Raw genomic sequence first — 21837 nt, 5'->3', positions numbered from 1 at the left:
AATAAGATTATGTTAATATTTTTTGTAAAATTAATTAATTGTGACACATGTTGACAAATACGTTTAATCTTAATTGATTCATGTGTAAGTCAAATTACATGTTACACGTTGCGAATGATTACTGCAATAAGCTTTATGAAAAAAACAATACTTTTAAATCGTTATTAAATTATAATATTTTTATTTTATTTATTATTTAATTTTATAGCTTTTTGATCGTAGAATTCTAAGCTTTTTAATTCCTGTTTAACGATTTGTATATAATGATTAATATACATATATGATTACTATATAAATCAATACTAAATTTGTTTACAAAGCACCGAAAAAATTGTCACATTTAATAGATAAATCATTATAAGCTTTTAGGTATTATATTATTCCCAAGCATTACTTGCACTGCTGTTAACCCAAAAAAATAGAAAATATATATTTTTCTAATAGCTTATCACCTCAACTAAACAAAGGTTATCACTTTTTGGAAACTAAATATTTGATATTTACAAAACGAATGTTGAATCCAAAGAAACCGATAAGATGTGTGAAACACATGTTCTCCAACAAAATACTTTAACGTTACATTAAGGAACTATAGTAATAAGATTTTAAAGTTAGTATCGAGCTATCTCGAAATGATCGCATTGAAAGAGAGTACTCGATGTCTCATCATAGCCAATATATGTAATATTCGGAATGAACAAACATAAGCATCGAGAGTTAACTGGTATGGAAGTTGAAACGTGAATATATGTATTAGATACTAACGTATATTATATATATGTAGTATATAGGAAAGGATCATATCGTTTGACAAGTAACGTAACTCGATTTCCGCCTTTCAAAAGGTATCCTACGTTCAAACAGAACGTACCATGAATGCAATCTCATTACTACGAAGGATGAAGTCTTAAATAGAATTCCTTACTTTTGCTAATATGCTTAAATTAATAATTACATTATTATTTGTTTTATTAATTAATTACAACAAAAATAAATGATATTTTATGATTAATTTAGATAATTATTTAATTAATTGTCTTAGTTAATTTTCTTTAATAAAATATGTTTAATTATATTAATATAATTATTATATTATTATAATTATCTTCTGAAATTTAATTTCAAGCGTAAACTAATATTTATTATCATCTATTTTTCTATCTGTTATTGCATCGTTTCTTTTTCTTTTTTTAATTATTTTTTATTTTTTTATTTTTCTAAGAATTATGATCAATAATTACAGGTAATTTTGAAATGTATCTGTTGCAATATATAGTAAATATTAGAATCTATGTTAGAACATATGGTAAATTTATTTTGAATTTTGCCAAGTTATTGTGCCTCTTATGGTGTGTGTGTGTGTGTGTGTCACGTGACTGCGAGAACTGCTGAAACTATAGGATGATATCGCGTTTCTCTCTCTTCTACAAGACTTCGATGTGAGCGTACGTGTTGTGTCAACGTTATATAAAATATATTAGTAATTAATTTAAAGCCTCACTAATGATTTTATTTATCCACATCTTTTAACAGTATCCTTTCATTTATTACTTGTTTATAAGTGCGAAATAACAACAATTGTGTATCTGGTTTTTTGTTTAATTTAATAATATAAGAGACAAAAATTGAAAATAATGAATGCAAGGAAAAAATGTCCGAATATATGAAATATTTTAAATAAATAAAATAAAGTGAAAATTGACGAGAAATTCTATATTATCGATGTAAATTTAATAAGTATCTCATAACACGATATATACTGTAAAGTATTCTAATAAATATCGATCGTGTTACATTATGGTATTATTTTTCCTTTAAAACAAGATTATCATAATAAATCGATATAATTTCGATATTATTTTGTTTTAATAAAAAAAAACATAATATCTGAAAAATTATATTCTACTTCCCCAATATTGTGCCCTCCAATAATTTTGATATTATTTTATCTTAACTAAAAAAAACGAAATATCTAAGAGATAATATTCTCTTTCCCAAATATTGTGTCAGATAAATAAATAATCGATAAAAACAACTTGTAGAGAAATATTATCAATCGTAAAGTATAAAGAAAATAAGAAATCAAACGATTTATTTCTTTATATATGTTGTTCTTATCGTATCGGTAAGAAATTTCTAAAACGTTAGCCTATATCTTGATCCTGTGTTTCTTTTAAAGTTTTCTAAAAAGAAAGAAAAGAATCCTTTCGGTCGAATTGCTATACATAGTTCAGCACTTCTTTCGACAAAGCTTTGCTCGATCTAACAACAATAAGAAGAATAAGAAAAAGAATAAGAAGAAGAATAAAAAGAAGTAAAAATAAGAGCAAAATAGAAAAAGAAAAATAAGAATAAGGAAAGTCAGAGAGACCGGTGCTGCGAGAGATAGAGAAAGGTAGGAAGTTCAGAAAGTCGGTTGCACCCGGATTTATTTGTGTCGCTGAAGGCCAGTTCTTTTCTTCTTTCACTGTAAGAGAGCAAAGTGGGATGCTCGTCCATCGTCCAGTTAGCTTTTCCACCATTATCGTTCGCCCTTTTCACGATTTTCCATCCACTCTACTACTAGCTAGCTTTTCTATTTTCTCTTATAATTATTTCATTCTTTTTATTTATCAAGTTTGAATTCTATGTTACATTCCTTTTTTTCTTCTAGAAAGGTAATTTATACGAAATTTCGAAGTATCTCGACAAATAAATGACGTAAAAATTATGTGAAATATTGTATTCTTTATAGAATAAAATAATGATATACAAATGTTGAATTATTTTTTTTTATGGAATTCAATTCATGGAAATTCTTTCATAGGTAACGAATTATTTATTGATTAATATTTGATTAATTATAATAGCATTCAATTCAGGAGTTGATGGAATAATTCACATTCATGTTTGGCTTAAATTTTTTTATTTAACTTGATAAATTTTCCAAATTCCAGGTTAAGCATTTGATTCGTTGACAAATTTTTTTGTATACTTTGCTCGAGGTTCTTCAATGCAAATCTTGTTTGTCGAATAGATAATTGTTTTCAAATAATCCCAGAAATAAAAGGTCTTATTACGTACTTTTAATTTTAAACTTACAACAAATAGGAAATACTGAAGTATTAATAGTAATAGAACTTAATATTAAAACTGAATTAAATAAATCAAAATGACTAAATTTAATTAGTTAATTGTGCAATATTAATGAAAATAAGAAATAATCTCAAAATATAATCAGAGGATTTTCATTTTGATCATCTTTTATAGACATAAGCTATTACTAATTATTTATTCACAGAAATGGTTAGAATTTTAAGACAAATTCAAATAAGGCACATGTTTATGTAGAAGTCTTTTTTTTATAGTTCTTGTGCCTTCTGCTAATACACCAAAAGTGAGTCTCACATATTACGAAACAATTTAAATATACATTCATTATACATATATACGTTAATACTTTTTTCATTTTACGTTAATTATTATGAAAATGTTTTTTATAAAGTCCTTTTGATAAAATTTATGAATATAATTAATCATATGTAAGTAACAAAAATCCTGTATAAAATTCCGTATCGTTAAAGACTATTCTGTTACAGAATTCTAAAATATTTATACATAAAATTAAATTCTGTTGATGTATATAAATATGTATATATTATATATGGGGCATTTCACGTGATGCGGATAACGAAAAAAATGTGAGCCGTGGATTTTGTTCATAATTAGCTTGATTGCACTTCTATGGGACCTTAATAATTGTACATCTTTATTTTTTTTTTACCTTAGTCACCAATTTATAGCACTTCAAAGAATTGACAAAATATTAGGAATAGATTTTTTGAATACTATTAAAAGAGTCAATCTAATGGATTATATAAGCAATAAATCGTGTTTATTAGAAAATATAAATTAATTTTCTTGAAAGTAAATAAAAATTTGAAATTTAACTTGTTTTCGTGTAGTAAACCGGAAGTTTACATTAAAAATGTGAATTTATTAAACTTCGAATATTTTTATTTTTTTTATTTTTTACCTTTAAAAATAGCTTGTTGTGCAGAAATATTATACGAAAAAAAAATTGTAATGGTGTCTCGATTCGTTTAGAAGATATGTGCTAAACAGTACGAAGGTTCCGTAAGACGCGCTTTAGTGAGCCTCAGAGCTGTTGGCTCACTAGCGAGTGAGTGCAGTTTACTATTGTAAATAATGAATTATGCACTTAGAAACCGTTTTTTTAATTTATTTTTTTAATAAATTAAATTAATGCAATTAAACAATTTTACAATATTATATACTTAATTTATAGTATCAAAAAACAAAGTTTTAAAAAAAAAATTTTTTTTTAGTTTTTTTTATTTAGAAATTTGAAAATTTTTTTTCAAATTAATAAAAAAAAAATAAAAAACTAATTTGGTCCACTCTGGGACTGGCGGGGATAATCGCAGAATAAGTAAAGTATTTTTTTAGAAAATAAGAAAAAAATAAGAAAAAAAATGAAAAATGAACTTCGAGAAAATTGCGGTTTTTCTCAAAAAATGCGAAAATTTCATGGACTTTATAATTCTAAAATTTTTTTGTATTTTTTCTGAAAAGTTTATTTAAAAACAAAAATTTAAAAAGAAACGTCTCAATAGGTTGAATTTTGAAGAAGTTATAGCCATTTAAAAAATATAGCCATTTTTTTCAAGAATTAATAATTTTTTTTAAGTTTGGTAAAAAAATTTGAAAAATTTTTTCTTATAGGGTAGAATAGGATAAAAACCTTTCAGCCAAATCGAAAGGGGTCGGTGTCAAAAGTGGCCGATTTGACGTGGAATGCCCCATATATATATAAATATGTATTATTTTCTTTTTTTAATGAATATTTAACTAACCTTCTATTTCGTTTGTAGCAACTGTTCCAATACAGTTTATATTAAAAAACGGTACGTTTGGAAAAAAAAGTTTGATATAGTGTTTCATCTTGAAAGCCAAAACGTTTGTTATTATTATCGGTACTGCTCATGAAACATACTGAATGTTTCTTTAAAGTGGCTTTTTTTTTTAATTCTGTCATCTCTTTCTCTATAAAGGAATCTAACTGTAATTCATGAGTCCAACTTTCCATATTAGTACCATTTAATAAAATAGCAATGCAATCCGCATCTTGTTGACATACACGTGAATTATAAAGAGTGTTGCAAATTGATAGTTTATCCACTCTTATAGAAAATATAGACATTTTTTTATTTGGAAACCTAAATAATAAAATAAATAATAAATATTTTCACATATCACTTAAATTAAATGTTATTATCGAGAAACAATATTAAATATTGAATACATTACCATTCTTTGAAACATATAGCTAAATTTGTTACTATATCAGTGTAGCAAACGTACAGAAAGACGACACAGCTTGACATAGGAATATCGTTACCAGTAAATGGTTCGAATATTGTTTTCAGTTTATCGGCATTACTAAATGATTTGCCAAAAAAACATTTCAGTTCTTCGCAATATACTCCTTTATCCCGAGGTTGATTCTTAAGACTAATCGTAGTGGTCTTTATATTTGGTATTTTGGGAAAAAAAATGTTAGAGATGTTTTCTTCAGTAATCCATAGATAACTGTGTTCTACTGTGATTGAGCTACAATTGTATGGTAGATATTGGCAATAGCATCCTTAAAAAAAAAAAAAAGAAATGAAAATATTAAAAGAAATTAATAATTTTGCATTAATCGATATATATATAATCAAATTTACCCTCTGGAAGTTTCTTGGGGAATTCAGAATTGTAAAACATTAAATGTAAAGAAGGCCTAGTTCGGCAATGGTCTATAAAATGTGTTTTAAAAGTTTTCCAATCTTGAAGACATTCTACTGATTCTGTTTTCATTATCCACTTAGGTTTCCTTCTATTTTTCTCTTCTATGGCAATTTCTAACCAAAAACTATAATAAAGGAATATACATTTTGATGTATATACAAAATTCTTATTGTTAATTATCACTAACTTATAAATGCATCTATCGTATCAAAAGTCATCGTATATAATATTTATTCATTATCATTAATTATTAAAATATTGTAGGGGAGTTTGGAATATCAAAAAGTAAACATAGATAAGTAGGTAGGCAACAAAAGATTATCGAAATAAAGAAAGACGGGTTTTGGACTGCTCTTTGTAAGTGAGGAAATTGTGTGTGTGCAAGTGTGTATGAGGCTAGAAGGTTCTCGTGCGAAATAAAGAAAGACGGGTTTTGGACTGCTCTTTGTAAGTGAGGAAATTGTGTGTGTGCAAGTGTGTATGAGGCTAGAAGGTTCTCGTGCGATATCAGTGATTTGTTTATTGGACCGAGCTGGACGTCGGGAAAATTCGAGAACGACTCGAAAATGTTTTGTCTTTCGGGATGCTGGGAGGGGGAGAAACCTCATAAGGAGTGGACGATCACACGTGAGGAGCGTTTTTTGGGCAGGAGCGTGGAGAAAACCGTGCGACGAGAGCGAGGGATTCGATATGAGCATGAATAGCGAGTGAATAGTGAAAGAATAGCGAGGGAATAATGACTTGTGGTAGGATTGCAGATATTCGCGGGTTTTTGTGCGCTTTGTGAGGTCTGAGTTAGTGTGAGAGGTTGTGAAGCGTTATTATATTGTAATTGTAATAAACAATAACTTGTGGAAATAAAGAATATCTTTTATATCTCAAGTAGTGTCGGCTACACGGGGAGATTAGATATTCTTAGTCAAATACAAAACGATTGATTTTTCTACAATATTATTTTACAATATAAATAGATAATATAAATGTTTGTTATTACCTTACCTACAAACTTGAGATGCATTGTGCAAATCCACTGCATTTAAATATTGAAAAATAATACTCAACTCGTCCCTTTTTAAAATTGACATTATTATTTCAAGATTATTTTTTCTTATTCTTATTTTTATTATTAAGAATTTATCCTGTAATCACATTTATCAAGAGAAAGACCTCCTTTAATCGAAAGTAAATTTTTTTTAATATTTGTACGTACAAAGAATTTTATAAGACCGGCATCGATCAAAAAAATATGATATTTATAACTCTAGTAATGTTGAGAAAACATATTGTCTGAAAAATATTATGACAATGAATTTTTCGTAGCAGCATATTACAAAAAACGATCGTTAATATTTAAAATTCTGTATAGATTTCGTTTTTATTTTTATTATACATTGTTTTTCTTCTTAGTCGATTAACCCTGTAAATGTAAAAATAGCATTTTATTTTGACAAACAATATTTTATGGGATATTTCTTTACAGATATTTACTATCATGTCACTTATGATCTCATGTCTCATCAAATGAAACAATTAAGTAATGAAAGAGCTTAAGTAAATGATATAAACGCTCACATTGATAAAGCAAAAACGATTGAGTTAAATATTCTAATAGTATTGTATTAATTTTTATATTTTATATTATTTTACATTAAATTAATTTGCAATACATATGTTTAGAGAAAATAATAGGAAAACAATTATTTATTATTAAATAGTGAGTAATAGCTAATACGCATGCAATAATTTTTTTCGTAGAAATGGGTGAGATAAGGATCGAATAAGTAAATCAATGTATGCTAATTTACGCCTTAACGCTACAACTTTCCTAGGCATTTTACAATTTTCACAGAATCGAGGGAAAAGTCTGTAATAAGCGAACACTTTGTCTCATGAAGACACTTATACAAATAAATTAGTTAACCGATTATTATAATATTCAAAGAAGAAAAATTAGCAGAAATATAATCACACCGCCATATACATTTTTTATTGCAAAACCAGTGAAAGATTTTTTCACGAGATGTAGTAGTACTTCGATCCGTAATGAAAATAAATGGGACACAGACACACTTAATTTATCTAGTCAAATAGAAGTGTAAACGACCTCAAAATCAGTGTAGTTGAATACAGGTAACCCTCCTATAACACGGTAATTAGGTTCCTAGAAATTGATGTGTTATCTGAGATCCAAGAGCCAATACAAGAAGGTGGATAACGCTCCGAAAACTCATTAAAGATCAATATTTTGGAAGTAAAAACTTCTTTGGAATTGGTGTCAATTGAAAAAATTGATTGAAATTTATGTACTATTTATTATCTTGAGAAGTACATACGGATTTTTCCTAAGTCCAATTTTGTGAAGACGGCGCTCCTTTGAATAACAAAATCGACTTTTTGACGAAAAAAATGTAGAAAATTGTTCATAAAATTAAAAGTTTACATTTAATTAAAAATCGGACATGTACTTCTGTAGAAAATATAACTATCAAACTATCTTTAAAATTTTAAGTCAATCGGTTTAATGATGGTTAAGTTCTCTGTCCGCCCAGTTTTGAAAATGTAATTTTGAGAAAAACGTGTTTAAAGTTTTGTTATCACTATTTGAGGCGCTATTCGATGATGATAATGAGGATGATGATGGTGATTAGGATGATAATGATTATGATGATGATGTGCATATTGTTTTTAGATGTATAAAAAACTCTTTAAGCTAAAAAAATCGAATTTTTTAAAATTCTATAGTGGTCTAATCCCTAATTCAAAACTCGATGAAACGAAAAAAATACGGTCAGAATTGTACCCTTTTTTACATCATGTGAAGTTAATAATTGCAACAAAAGGAATTACTTTTGTGGGCTAACCAATGATAAAGATATCACAAATTCACAGAATGACTATTATCAATCTGAGTTTCAGAAAAAAATATTTTATATTTATTGAGTTTACGAAGAATTATTTGTCCCTCGATAAACATCATACGATTCAGGTGTCTATGACTATCGCATTCATCATTCTATTGTTACTGCTTGAATTTTGAAAAGTGTAGTTTTTATCAGCAATTCCACCCACTGATCATTCAGGTGTTCTTTGATACAAATGGTAAAAATCTTATTAAAAAAAAATCCTACAATTATCTCACTGTTGAAACTGTACATTCGTCTTTTTCTGCGAATCATTCATCTGCACGCAATATGTTTCTTTTCTTTTTTTTTAGAAATATTTTGTGTTTAATATCCTACATTAGAATTATGAAATAAAAACTTTATTTAACTGTATCTAGGTTCCTAATTAAATACATAACAACATTTTCATTTTAATAACGCTAGGAATACCTAATTTATTAATATGATTTCCAGAAACTTTTGCTTAATTTCATTTAGTAAATGATATGAACATGTATAGCTAAAACGATTTCTCATCTATTTCTTAATTTTTTAAAATGCATATAAAAAATACTTGTTTTCATCTTCGTTTCAAATTAACGGGTGTTAGTAGAAATAAGTATACGATACTATCCGTTAACTTAATGTTAGTAAGTTTATTATTTTTAAAAACAAAATTTCTAGTTTTTCTAAATATAATTGTAACTCACTTTTTTATATCCTTACGACAAACATTTGCTCACATAAGATAGTTTTTAATTTTACTGCGGAATGACAGAAGATATTTCCTAAATAAAACTGTTTAAATTTTATCAGCTGTCAATTTTAACTGGCAATTTAAATTTGGATTAGAATAAAGACTAGTTTGTCCTTCCGAACGTAGTGCGTCGTACAAAGTTCAATAACATATAAACAAAAATATAGTATCAGAATTATTTAAGAACTTTATCTAAGTATAGTAGAGACACAGAGAAAATTTGTCTAGTAAGCGAATTATACATTGGATTTAATCTAGATTTCTACACTTTGAACATTATTATGAATCCTATCTTTTAAAATGTAATCAAAGATCTATACTATTGGAAATTTTCCGTATTTTAAGGAACGGAACTGTAAAACTACATCACATCAAATTGAAATGCAGTATGGATTAAAATTTTTTTTATCCAATTTTATTTTAAGTATTCTGTAAGGCTAAATAAGCTACGAGTTACAAATAGTTACAGTATATATAGTTTATATTCATTACATTATCTTTTTTACAATATATTCTTATATTAAAAGCCAATAAAATAAGTCTGTGTATTACCAATTGTAAGAAATCTATAGATTTCTTAGAACACAGTATACCTACTTATTAATTACTTGTAGATAAATATATTTTTCACGTATTAATACTTCTTTTTCTTATATATTTTGTTATTAGAGCACACATATTATAAATTTTAACGTACAATAAACACTCCGTAACTGTTTAAGGAGATGTGAGTATCATGATTCTTGCCTGTACATCAAATCTTAAACTTATAATATTCACATAGTTATCTAGAATAATCATTTAAAAATTAGTTTTTTCAATTATATTGTTATCGTTACCTTTCAAAATTTGTTAATTCGTTAAATATACAGCTCAATACTAAATAAACTCTGTACTGATCTATTTGAATATGAAAGTAAAAAAAATTGCATACTTTAACTATGTAGTATACAAATTTACAAAATGTGAATAATTCAGCACAATAAATGTAGATTTAAAGTCAATAATAAGAAAAGTATTTTTTAATTTTATTGCGGTATGTGTCTACATTTGTACTGTTTAAAGTCTCGTAAATTTTCTGTAATTGCAAGCATAAAATATAATTTTTTATGTTTTAAGGCTTCTTACTCAAAAGTTATTAACTTTTAAAGTAGGCTTTTTCTATTTTATAAAATTTATAAAATAGGTTATCTTTGAAAACAATGTTAACGAAAGTATAATTGACGTTAACAAAAAGTTTTGGTAGTTATTCGTTATTACCTTTCTGTGTCCTTTTAAAACAAATTTTCTGTTAGTCGTACTGGGCAATCGACTTTTAACGTACCACTTTTAAACGTATGCGAATGAAGTAATAGAAAAAATTCATTGTTTAACTATTTGTTTATATGTAGATATATAAATATTTTATTTCTATGTACGGCTAACGCATTCGGCATTCTATCATAATTGATAAATTTTGTAAACTTGTAGTGTTAGTTAGCTAACTCCATCCTAAGATCATATCAGTGCCATTTGAAATATATTTATAGTAACAATATTTTAATAAGTAAATTCTACAATTATCTTACTCCTGATACTCTGTATTTGACTCATTCTCTCGAGGTTTAATTTTACAAAGGTTTCAATTGTAACACGTTTGATCTGGACACATGCTTTTTTTTTCTTTATGGGTTAAAAACTCGAGCCTTCCATACAAACTATATATTACATTAAAAATTCATAAAATACGCAAATTTGATATCGAAAATTATTAAAATTTTGAAATAAACTAAAGTGACGTTAGATCATCTTTTGGTATAAACTTTGATGGTACGAAGAACGAAATATATTAATATTCATGTATTCACATATATCACATAACGAGTGACTTCCAACACCAAACATTTCAACGAATCGTCACAACTTGTGACTGGGCAATGGTGCGTGAAAGAGAAAAGTGTAGAAAATTAAAAAGGCGGTGGCACCCGCATTTATTTGTGTCGCTGAAGGCCAGTTCTTTTCTTCTTTCATTCTAAGAGAGCAAAGTGGGATGCTCGTCTATCGTCCAGTTAACTTTTCCACCCTTGTCGTTCGCCCGTTTCATGATTTTCATCCACTCTACTACTAGACAGCTTTTCTTTTTTCTCTTATAATTATTTCATTCTTTTTATTTATCAAGTTTGAATTCTATGTTACATTCCTTTTTTTCTTCTAGAAAGGTAATTTATACGAAATTTCGAAGTATCTCGACAAATAAATGACGTAAAAATTATGTGAAATATTGTATTCTTTATAGAATAAAATAATGATATACAAATGTTGAATTATTTTTTTTTTCATAGAAAATCTTTCATAGGAAACGAATTATTTATTGATTAATATTTGATAAATTATATCAGCATTCATTTCAGGAGTTGATGGAATAATTCACATTCATGTTTTGCTTAAATTTTTTTATTTAACTTGATAAATTTTCCAAATTCCAGGTTAAGCATTTGATTCGTTGACAAATTTTTTTGTATACTTTGCTCGAAGTTCTTCAATGCAGATCTTGTTTGTCGAATAGATAATTGTTTTAAATAATCCCAGAAATAAAAGGTCTTATTACGTACTTTTAATTTTAAACTTACAACAAATAGGAAATACTAAAGTATTAATAGTAATAGAACTTATTATTAAACTGAATTGAGTAAATCAAAATGACTAAATTTAATTAGTTAATTGTGCAATAATAACGAAAATAAGAACTAATCTCAAAATTTAATCAGAGAATTTTCATTTTGATCATTTTCTATGAAGGTAAGCTATTACAGATTATTTAATCACAGAAATTGTTAGAATTTTGAGACCAATTCATATAAGGCACATGTTTGTGTAAAAGTTATTGTTTTTAGTTTTTATGCCTTCTGCTTATACTTCAGATGTGAGTCTCACATATTACGAAACAATTTAAATATACATTCATTATACATATATACGTTAATACTTTTTTCATTTTACGTTAATTATTATGATAATGTTTGTTATAAACTCATTTTGATAAAATTTATGAATATAATTAATCATATGTAAGTAACAAAAATCCCATGTATTTGTCCATATCGTAAACGTCTATACTGTTATAGAAATCTAAAATAATTATACAAAGAAATAAATTTGTAATGATATATATATATATAAATATCTATTATTTTTTTTTTTTAAATATTTTACTAACCTTCTATTTTATTTGTAGCAACTGATCCCATACAGGGCATAGGAAATAACGGTACGTTTGGAAAGGAAGTTTGAAATAACCTTTCATCTTTACAGTCATATTGTTGGGCCTTTATTTTAGTAGTTCCCATGAAACATACTGAATGTTTCTTCAAATTAACTTTTTTTTTTATTTCTGTCATATTTTTCTCTATAGAGGAATTTAACTCTAATTCATGAGTCCAACTTTCCATATTAGTACCATTTATTAAAATAACAATGCAATCCGCATTATGTTGACATACACGTGAATTATAATTAGTATTGCAAATGGATATGTTATCCGTCTTTATAGCCAATATCGACATTTTTTTATTTCGAAACCTGAATAGGATGCATATTAAATATTTTCAAATACAAATTGATTTATATGTTATTATCATAATACAATATTTAATGTCGAGTATATTACCATTCTTTGAAACGTAGAGCTAAAATTCTTGTTATTGCATTACGGGAGCTATTGTAAAAAAAGACGACACAGCTTGACATAGGAATATCGTTACCAGTAAATGGTTCAAATATTGTTTTCAGTTTATCGGCATTACTTAATGATCTGTCAAAAAAACATTTCAGTTCTTCACAATAAACTCCTTTATCCGAAGGGTGATTAGTAAGAGTAATCGTAGTGATCTTAATATTTAGTATTTCAGGAAAAAAAATGTTAGAAATGGTATTTTCAATAACGCGTGTATAAAAGCTTTCTACTGTGATTGATCTACAATTGTTTGGTAGATATTGACAATAGCATCCTTAAAAAATATAAAAAAATAAATGAAAATATTAAAAGAAATTAATAATTTTACAATAATCGATATATATATTAAATCAAATTTACCCTCTGGAAGTTTCTTGCGAAACTGAGAATTGTAATACATTAAATGTAAAGAAGACCTAGTTCGGCAATGGTCTATAAAATGTGTTTTAAAAGTTTCCCAATTTTGAAGGCATTCTTCTGATTTTTTTTTATTATCCACGTAGGTTTCCTTCTATTGTTCTCTTCTATGGCTATTTCTAACCAAAAACTATAATAAAGAAAAATACATTTTAATGTGTATACAAAATTCTTATTACTAATTATTATTAACTTATAAATGCGTTTATCGTATCAAGTTATCGTATGTAATATATATTATGTACTATTAATTATTAGAAGATTATTTTTCAAAATTCATGGATAATATAAATTTTTTTATTTACTCTACCTACAAACTTGAGATGCATTGTTCAATTCCTCTATATTTAAATATTTAAAAATAATACTCAACTCGTCCCTGTTTAAAATTGACATTATTGTTTCAAGATTATTTTTTCTTATTCTTATTTTTATTATTAAGAATTTATCCTGTAATCACATTTATCAAAAGAAAGACCTCCTTTAATCGAAAGTAAATTTTTTTAATATTTGTACTTACAAAGAATTTTATAAGACCGGCACTCGATCAAAAAAATATGATATTTATAACTCTATTAATGTTGAGAAAACGTATTGCCCGAAAAATTGTGTGCCAATGAATCTTTCGTAACAGCGTATAATAATAAAGGATCGTTAATATTTCAAATACTGTATTGTTTCCGTTTTTATTTTTGTTATAAATTGTCTTTCTTCTTAGTCGATTACACCTGTAAATGTAAATATAGCATTTTATATTGACAAACAATATTTCATGGAATTTTTCTTTACAGTTATTTACCATCGTGTCACTTATAATCCCATGTCTTATCAAGTGTAACAATTAAGTAATATAAGAGCTTAAATAAATAATATAACCGCCTACATTGTTAAGGGGACACGTCAACAAAAAAATCGATGGGTGTTAGTAGAAATAAGTATACAAAACTATCCGTTAACTTAGTGTTAGTAAGTTTATTATTTTTTGAAACAAAATTTCTAGTTTTTCTAAATATAATTGTAACTCACTTTTTTATATCCTTACGACAAATGTTTGCTCACATAAAATAGTTTTTAATTTTACTGTGGAATGACAGAAGATATTTCTTAAATAAAACTGTTTAAATTTTATCAACTGTCAATTTTAACTGGCAATTTAAATTATGATGAGAATAAAGACTAGTTTGTCCTTCCGAACGTAGTGTGTCGTACAAAGTTCAATAACATATAAACATAAATATTGTAGAAGAATTATTTAAGAACTTTATCTAAGTATAGTAGAGACACAGAGAAAATTTGTCTAGTAAGCGAACTATACATTGGATTTAATCTAGATTTCTACACTTTTGAACATTATTATGAATCCTATCGTTTAAAAATGTAATCAATGATCTATACTATTAGAACTTTTCCTTATTTTAAGGAACGGAACTGTAAAACTACATCACATCAAATTGAAAAGCAGTAAGGATTAAAATTTTTTTATCCAATTTTATTTTAAGTATCTTATAAGGCTAAATAAGCTACGAGTTACAAATAGTTACAGTATATATGGTTTATATTCATTACATTATCTTTTTTACAATATGTTCTTATATTAAAAGCCAATAAAATAAGTCTGTGTTTTACCAATTGTAAGAAATCTATAGATTTCTTAGAACACAGTATACCTTCTTATTAATTACTTGTAGATAAATATATTTTTCACGTATTAATACTTCTTTTTCTTATATATTTTGATATTAGAGCGCACATATTATAAATTTTAACGTATAATAAACACTCCGTAACTGTCTAAGGAGATGTGAGTATCATGATTCTTGCCTGTACATCAAATCTTAAACTTATAATATTCATATAGTTATCTAGAATAATCATTTAAAAATTGGTTTTCTCATTATATTGTTATCGTTACCTTGCCAAATTTGTTAATTCGTCAAATATCCAGTTCAATACTAACTTAACTCTGTACTGATTTATTTGAATATAAAAGTAAACAGAATTGCATACATTAACTATATATTATACAAATTTACAAAAGGTGAATAATTCATTATAATAAAAGTAGATTTGAAGTCGCTTTTTTCACAGAAGATTGTACGAAGAACTTTGTTTTCGAAAACCCTAAATTTATTTTCGTCCCATAACGTAAGCTACTACGTCTCGCTACCATAAATGACTACCAGCAAGATGATTGCCCTGTAAATCCTAAATTTTAATCGCGTAGACAGAAAGCGCGAGCTGAGTAATTTGCTAACCGAATAAATACATGTATTGCCGTAATTAATTTTTTTCTTAAGTTCGTCGTTTATTGTGTTCGTCTGATGTACTATAATTAACATTCTTAGTAATATGATGTGATAAAATTAAATTGGCCTCTAAGACCGGAATCTTCGAATGTGCCATGACAGTCAATATATTAAAATACGTATATTATGTCTTTAAAGAAAATTTTTAATTCAACCATCAAAAACTTCATTTTAATGTACTCTCATAGAGAACATCGTTGTTTGTCACACATTATAGTTGCACCGTTTACACTAAATTCACATTGAACCTTTCTCTACAGAGATAAATCCCCGTACAACATTGTCAGCCGTCTCTAAAAAGTTAAAAAATAGAAAAAAAAGAATTAAGAACTAAGCTTCCGTAGTGGATGTAAAAAAAAAGAAAGAGACAAAGAAAGGAAAGAAGAAAAGAAGGAAATTTTTGTATCTTCGTGAAAAATCTATAAACAGTAGGTTGGAATATAGGGTGACAGCTGAAATCCGTTTGGTCGAATTGCATCGTCATTTGACGCTAAGTGGTGGTATAATTAAAGTAGAAGGGTTGTAATAGAGTATTGTTTGGAAGGGTTAAAGAATAGTCGAAAAAAAGGAGATATGTAGGAAGGGGAGGGGGATTCTCTTCGACTTAGTTGTTTTGAAAAAAGTATCGCTTTATCGGTGATACCAAGACGATGTTCTCCTTGATGCTTTCGTTTCTTTTTCTTGGAAGATTGGAGACCACGAAAATCAAGGAGAGAAAGACGAAGTAAAAAATAAATGGGCAAAGGGAAACCGAAAGGGAAAGGAAAAGGAATAAAGAAAGATAGAGAGGAAGGAGGATCCTTCTTTTCGTGCTTCGGTGAATTTATTAGGAAGTAGGACTTCGTTACTGTCGTTATTATACTGTTCTTCTACGAGCCCCGGTAATTTTACTTCTGTGAAAGATATATTCGTTGCAGTAGAGCTTACATACCTATTTTTTTCCCACCTTCCCCTTCCCTTTATACTTATTTTTTTTTTTTATTCTTCTTCCACTTCGTTGTTTTTCTACTTTCTTTTTATTACTTATTTTTTTCCAAACTTTTTCTTCCGGAATAGAAATTTTTCATGCTTGGTGGTTGGTGTGGTGTGTTGTGTGCTCTTCATTGAAATAATTGGAAGCATTTTTGTTTTATCCAAAAACACGCGAAATAGAGTACTAAAATTTATCGGATCTATTGAAAAGTTTATATTTTTATTCCTTTTTATGTATTTTCGAGATGAAAAGGAAATGATATGTAACACGTTTTGACATTGATTGTTATAATAATTTCATTAATAACCTTAATTTAAATTAAGGTTAATTTAAAATTAGGTTATGTCTTCAAAGATGACAAGTTGTTTAAAATTATTTTAAGATAAAAATGACATTTTAATACATCGTAGACGTAATTATTCGAATTTTTACTTTTATAGAACCAATTTATTATTCGAATATCAGAATTTAGGTTTAAATAAAAATGAACTTTGAAAACGTATCTTGCGTGAAAAGTAGGATAAGCGATCGTAAAAGTCTTTAAAAAGGACTTTCCCAAATTGATCGAGTTTTCTCAACGACGTAGTCGATTCTTGACTTCGAATTTTTTTTTTATTTCTTTTTCTTTTTTTTTCTTTCGTTTCTTTTCTTTTCTTTTCTTTTCTATACCGATGGAATCTCTTGCGCTTGGCCATCATAAGCCGCAAGTAAAATTGGAGATCCCAAAGTTTTCGGCTGAAATCCGACGAGCACATAAGACTTTTTACGATCGTAATATAAAGAAAATCGTTGAGGCTTTTATAGTGAACTATCATTATCGATGAGAAAAACCGATCATTTTGTTTTTTATTCGCGTTTATAGGAAATGGTATTTTTTTTTTTTTGTATTTATAATAAACAAAATTCGATTAAAAAATATGATGAATATTATTAAAGAAAGAATTTACAAGTAGTTATTTATTATTTTTTAATAAAATATTAATATTAGATATCTTTAAATAATGAAAACATTATTTTATCTTATATATTTAATTTTGAAATACTTTCATTATCGATGTAACCAATTAACCATTGAAATGAAGCTTGTATTGTGGTACATGTATGGAATGTCTGTTTTTAAAAGCTTTTTTAATTTTTTTTTTAATTTAATAAATATTTGTACATCAGTAATTAAATTATTGTTAGTGAAAAATCAAAACTTTTAAACACTTTCAAATACAATAAAGTTTAATTTTCAATGACAGAATTTCAACAATAAAACCTGTATGTTAATATGCTTGTTTTTTTCTTAAAATTAAAATATTTTGTGCATTGCTTTTTTCATTTTTGTCAATTAATTTATTTCAAAACTTATTTTACGTCGGGAACAATTATTCTGATAAATAATTAATATTACATTTGTTCTTTCATCGTGTAGATAAATTTATTTGTGTTATTTTAACATTAAATGCATGAACTAAAGGATAGAAAATTTCATAGAAGAGGGAACAAAGATAATCCACTTGGAGTTTTCTCCTGCATAGAATCTCGTGAGAAAGACAGGACAACGATTTATTCACGATGTTGACCTTTACAAATACGAGAGAAGAGAATATTGCAAGAGAAAGAAATAGAAAAAGAAAGAAAGAGAGAGAGAAAGAAAAAAAAACGTAGTGTCCTCTATGGTTTTTATTTTAAGCCGTTTTCACCGAAACTTTTCGCGAAGTATTTTTCCGTCGTAAACAAAAACGTGTCACCAACATACGCCAGAAAATCCTCAAACACAGCCTCCTACAACGCGAGAAAAATGTAAATTGCAGTGGTAGGATAGTCTAAAAAGTTCATTGGTAGAATAGATCCGTTGTAATACTACTTTTCTCTTTCTTCTCACATAAGATGGCCCCATTGTTCCATTTTAATCGGTATATTCAACGAGTTTTAAAGCAGAGAAGCATGTTAAGCTGTGTGTTCACACATTCGTTCGCTTGTACAACATTCTTCTCTGAAGAAACATAATTAGAAAAAGAATTACGTAAACAATTTTTCTTGTAATTATCGTAACATTATCGTCATTTAAAAATATTTTCAATATAAATAAAATTTGACATTTTATTACAATTTTTTTTCCATCATTTTATTAACTTTCCATGTATTGGTCGACTAGAGTAAAGTGAAATTTAAAATTTAGAAATTTAAATTTTCAAATTAAAAAACACTTGAATAAAGTTTGTGTTATACTTAGCAATACTGTATTGTGTCCATAAACATCATAAATTTTGTCACAATTATTTTTTAATCAATATATGAATAAATATAAACCAAATATTTTGTAACTATTTGTTTCTCATAGATTATTTAGCCTAATAAAATACAAAAAAAAATTGGATAAATAAAATTTCAAAAATTACTTCCTTTCTCTTTGCTGTGATGTAGTTTTACAGTTCCGTTCCTTAAAATACCGAAAAGTTCTAATAGATTAAGATCTTTGATTACATTTTAAAAGATAGGATTCATAATAATGTTTAAAATGTAGAAATCTATATAAAATCCGATGTATAGTTCGCTTACTAGACAAATTTTCTCTGTGTCTCTACTATACTTGGATAAAGTTCTTAAATCATTCTGATACTATATTTTTTTTATATGTTATTGAACTTTGTACGACGCACTACGTTCGGAAGGACAAACTAGTCTTTATTCTCATCATAATTTAAATTGCCAGTTAAAATTGACAGTTGATAAAATTTAAACAGTTTTATTTAAGAAATATCTTCTGTCATTCCACAGTAAAATTAAAAACTATTTTTTGTGAGTAAACATTTGTCGTAAGGATATAAAAAAGTGGGTTACAATTATATTTAGAAAAACTAGAAATTTTGTTTCAAAAAATAATAAACTTACTAACACTAAGTTAACGGATAGTTTCGTATACTTATTTCTACTAACACCCATTAATTTGAAAGCAAAAGGAAAATATGTATTTCTTAATATGCATTTTAAAAAATTTAGAAATTGAAGAGAATTGGTTTTAGCTATACATTTTCATATCATTTACTAATGAAAGTAAGCAAAAGTTTCTGGAAATCATATTAATTGATTAAGTATTCCTAGTGTTATTAAAGTAAAAATGTTGTCATGTATTTAATTAGAAACCTAGATATAGTTAAATAAAGTTTTTATTTCATAATTCTAATGTAGGTTATTAAACATAAAATATTTATAAAAAAAAAAGTAAAGAAACATATTGCGTGCAGATCACAGTAGTAGTAATACCTTAAGTAAATTTACTTAATATAAAGTATTATTTCCTGAAACTCAGAGACAGATAATAGTTATTCTGTAAATTTGTGATATCTTTATCATTGGTTAGCCCACTCAAGTAATTTCTTTTGTTGCAACTATTAACTTTAGATGCTGTAAAAAAGAGTACAATTGTTACCGTATTTATTCGTTTCATCGAGTTTTGAATTAAAACGATTTTAAAATTAATTTTTTATTTCATTGTTCAATTGTTTTTCAGTATATTTCTAAAATAAGCTACATTATTGTATTTATTGGAAATATAATAGCAAATATGGTCTATTTTTCGTTTGACGTGTCCAGTTTAATACCTATTTAAAAAAAAGTTTTTTATTAAAAAACTAGTTTAAATTTCAAAAATAAATGTCATTAATACGTAAGTAAATACGCAAAAAATATAATTAAAAAAAAACCATGTCTCTGATATTTATTAGGAAAACCTAGAGATGAAACAATCAAGCGTCGAGAAAAATGGACTAATACACAGTATCACGAGTAAGATAATTGTGGAATTAGTTTATTATAATATTGCTTGCATATATATAAAAGGCTGTTTTATAATCTTAGGATGGGCAAAGTTGACAAAAACTTTTACTCCCTAAATTCTATATATTAAGATAGAATATCGAAAGCGATAGCTTATATATATGTATATATATGTATATTAGGGTAAGTCAAAAAAATCAATTGTTTTTTTTTCACAAGTGTTACGGAAAAATGGGTTGCTAGACACCTTAAAAAAATTCTCACCAAATGTGAGCTCTTAATTTCAATAGGAAGATCCTCAGCATCGCAGTTTGTTATATATTCATACCTCATTATTAATTGATTGTACAGAAAAATGTTCTGGAAGAATTTTGTAGGAAATTTAATGCTTAATAATTTAGGCTTATATATATAAGCCTTAATTATTAAGCATTAAATTTCATATTTTAAAATGTATATATAAATGTAGATTTCGTTTATTCTAACTGCTAATCTCGAAAAGTACTTTATCGATTATTTTGAAATTTTGACACAACGTTGCATAGTACAGGCATGTTTTTATTACATTCATTTAGTTATAGAATAATTAATTATTTAAAAAAAACTACAGGAAAATCTAGAGCTATCTGTTGGATATAGAGTTCGGTGAGTGTGCGAAACAGTTGAAAATAACTTAACCTTTATCTATATCACGTCATATTTTGACTCAATCCGATTTTTTAATATTTATGTTCAATTTTTATTTTCATTTAATTGAATATTTCTAATATGTAATTTTATGTTACATTGTTTTGAAAATGAGTTTAATTATTTTATGTCGTCTAAAGAGATGAGGGGGCAAGTTAGGTTAACTTTTACAGATAAAATGCCGTTTATACTTCTTTTCGTCTAGGGAAAAATTGAGGTTCCCACACAGGACCAGAAGAGCGGAAATCAAGTTTGTCTCGGAGGAGGGAGGTGCAATATTTTAGAAAGTTATGTTTTCTCTTTTTTTTCTTTTTTATTTAATCAGACTGAGCCACAGCAACGCGTGGCGGGGCATAGTTAGTAAGTTATAAAATAAATAAACTTCTTAAAAATTATTTCAAAAATATTGATTTATTAGTGAGTTACAAAACAATAACAATAATTTAGATTTTTAATAATTTTTTTCTTTATCATATAAGTTTAAAAATTGTATCTTATAGTAAATGGAATTTCGTGAATCCAAAGAAAATAGTAATCGATTAATA

The 21837-nt window shown here is 26.6% G+C and overlaps 3 protein-coding genes across 3 annotated transcripts in view; 1 reads left to right on the top strand and 2 right to left on the bottom strand.

Moving 5' to 3' along the window:
* Positions 1 to 21837, top strand: part of LOC107064439 (uncharacterized) — a 272414-nt gene that overhangs the window by 105681 nt on the left and 144896 nt on the right. The window lies entirely within an intron of this gene.
* On the bottom strand, positions 2784 to 6903 carry LOC149032014 (uncharacterized). Its single transcript, XM_089174151.1, has 5 exons — positions 6793 to 6903; positions 5730 to 5917; positions 5311 to 5647; positions 4857 to 5219; positions 2784 to 3582 (listed from the first exon to the last, which is right to left on the bottom strand). Exons 1-4 carry the CDS (start codon positions 6876 to 6878, stop codon positions 4898 to 4900), a joined length of 933 nt encoding a protein of 310 aa, XP_089030277.1. The 5' UTR covers positions 6879 to 6903; the 3' UTR covers positions 2784 to 3582; positions 4857 to 4897.
* LOC149032013 (uncharacterized) lies at positions 12324 to 13996 on the bottom strand. Its single transcript, XM_089174150.1, has 5 exons — positions 13872 to 13996; positions 13505 to 13691; positions 13079 to 13418; positions 12629 to 12990; positions 12324 to 12540 (listed from the first exon to the last, which is right to left on the bottom strand). Exons 2-5 carry the CDS (start codon positions 13542 to 13544, stop codon positions 12470 to 12472), a joined length of 813 nt encoding a protein of 270 aa, XP_089030276.1. The 5' UTR covers positions 13545 to 13691; positions 13872 to 13996; the 3' UTR covers positions 12324 to 12469.

The sequence above is a fragment of the Polistes dominula genome, unplaced genomic scaffold (genome assembly GCF_049000335.1).
Source record: "Polistes dominula isolate Pdom_NZ unplaced genomic scaffold, Pdom_raw_medaka contig_482, whole genome shotgun sequence".
NCBI lineage: Eukaryota > Metazoa > Arthropoda > Insecta > Hymenoptera > Vespidae > Polistes > Polistes dominula.
Note: the sequence above shows the minus strand (reverse complement) of the source record. Positions and strands in the feature narration are given on the sequence as shown.

Excerpts from the sequence above, each read along its gene's own strand:
- LOC149032014 (XM_089174151.1), bottom strand. The coding sequence starts at position 6,878 with ATGTCAATTTTAAAAAGGGACGAGTTGAGTATTATTTTTCAATATTTA. Across the intron at positions 5,918-6,792 it reads AATGCATCTCAAGTTTGTAG|TTTTTGGTTAGAAATTGCCA; the intron begins GTAAGGTAATAA and ends CCTTTATTATAG. Across the intron at positions 5,648-5,729 it reads CCCCAAGAAACTTCCAGAGG|GATGCTATTGCCAATATCTA; the intron begins GTAAATTTGATT and ends TTTTTTTTTAAG.
- LOC149032013 (XM_089174150.1), bottom strand. The coding sequence starts at position 13,544 with ATGTATTACAATTCTCAGTTTCGCAAGAAACTTCCAGAGG. Across the intron at positions 13,419-13,504 it reads TCGCAAGAAACTTCCAGAGG|GATGCTATTGTCAATATCTA; the intron begins GTAAATTTGATT and ends ATATTTTTTAAG. Across the intron at positions 12,541-12,628 it reads TGCTACAAATAAAATAGAAG|ATTTCTATAACAGTATAGAC; the intron begins GTTAGTAAAATA and ends TAATTATTTTAG.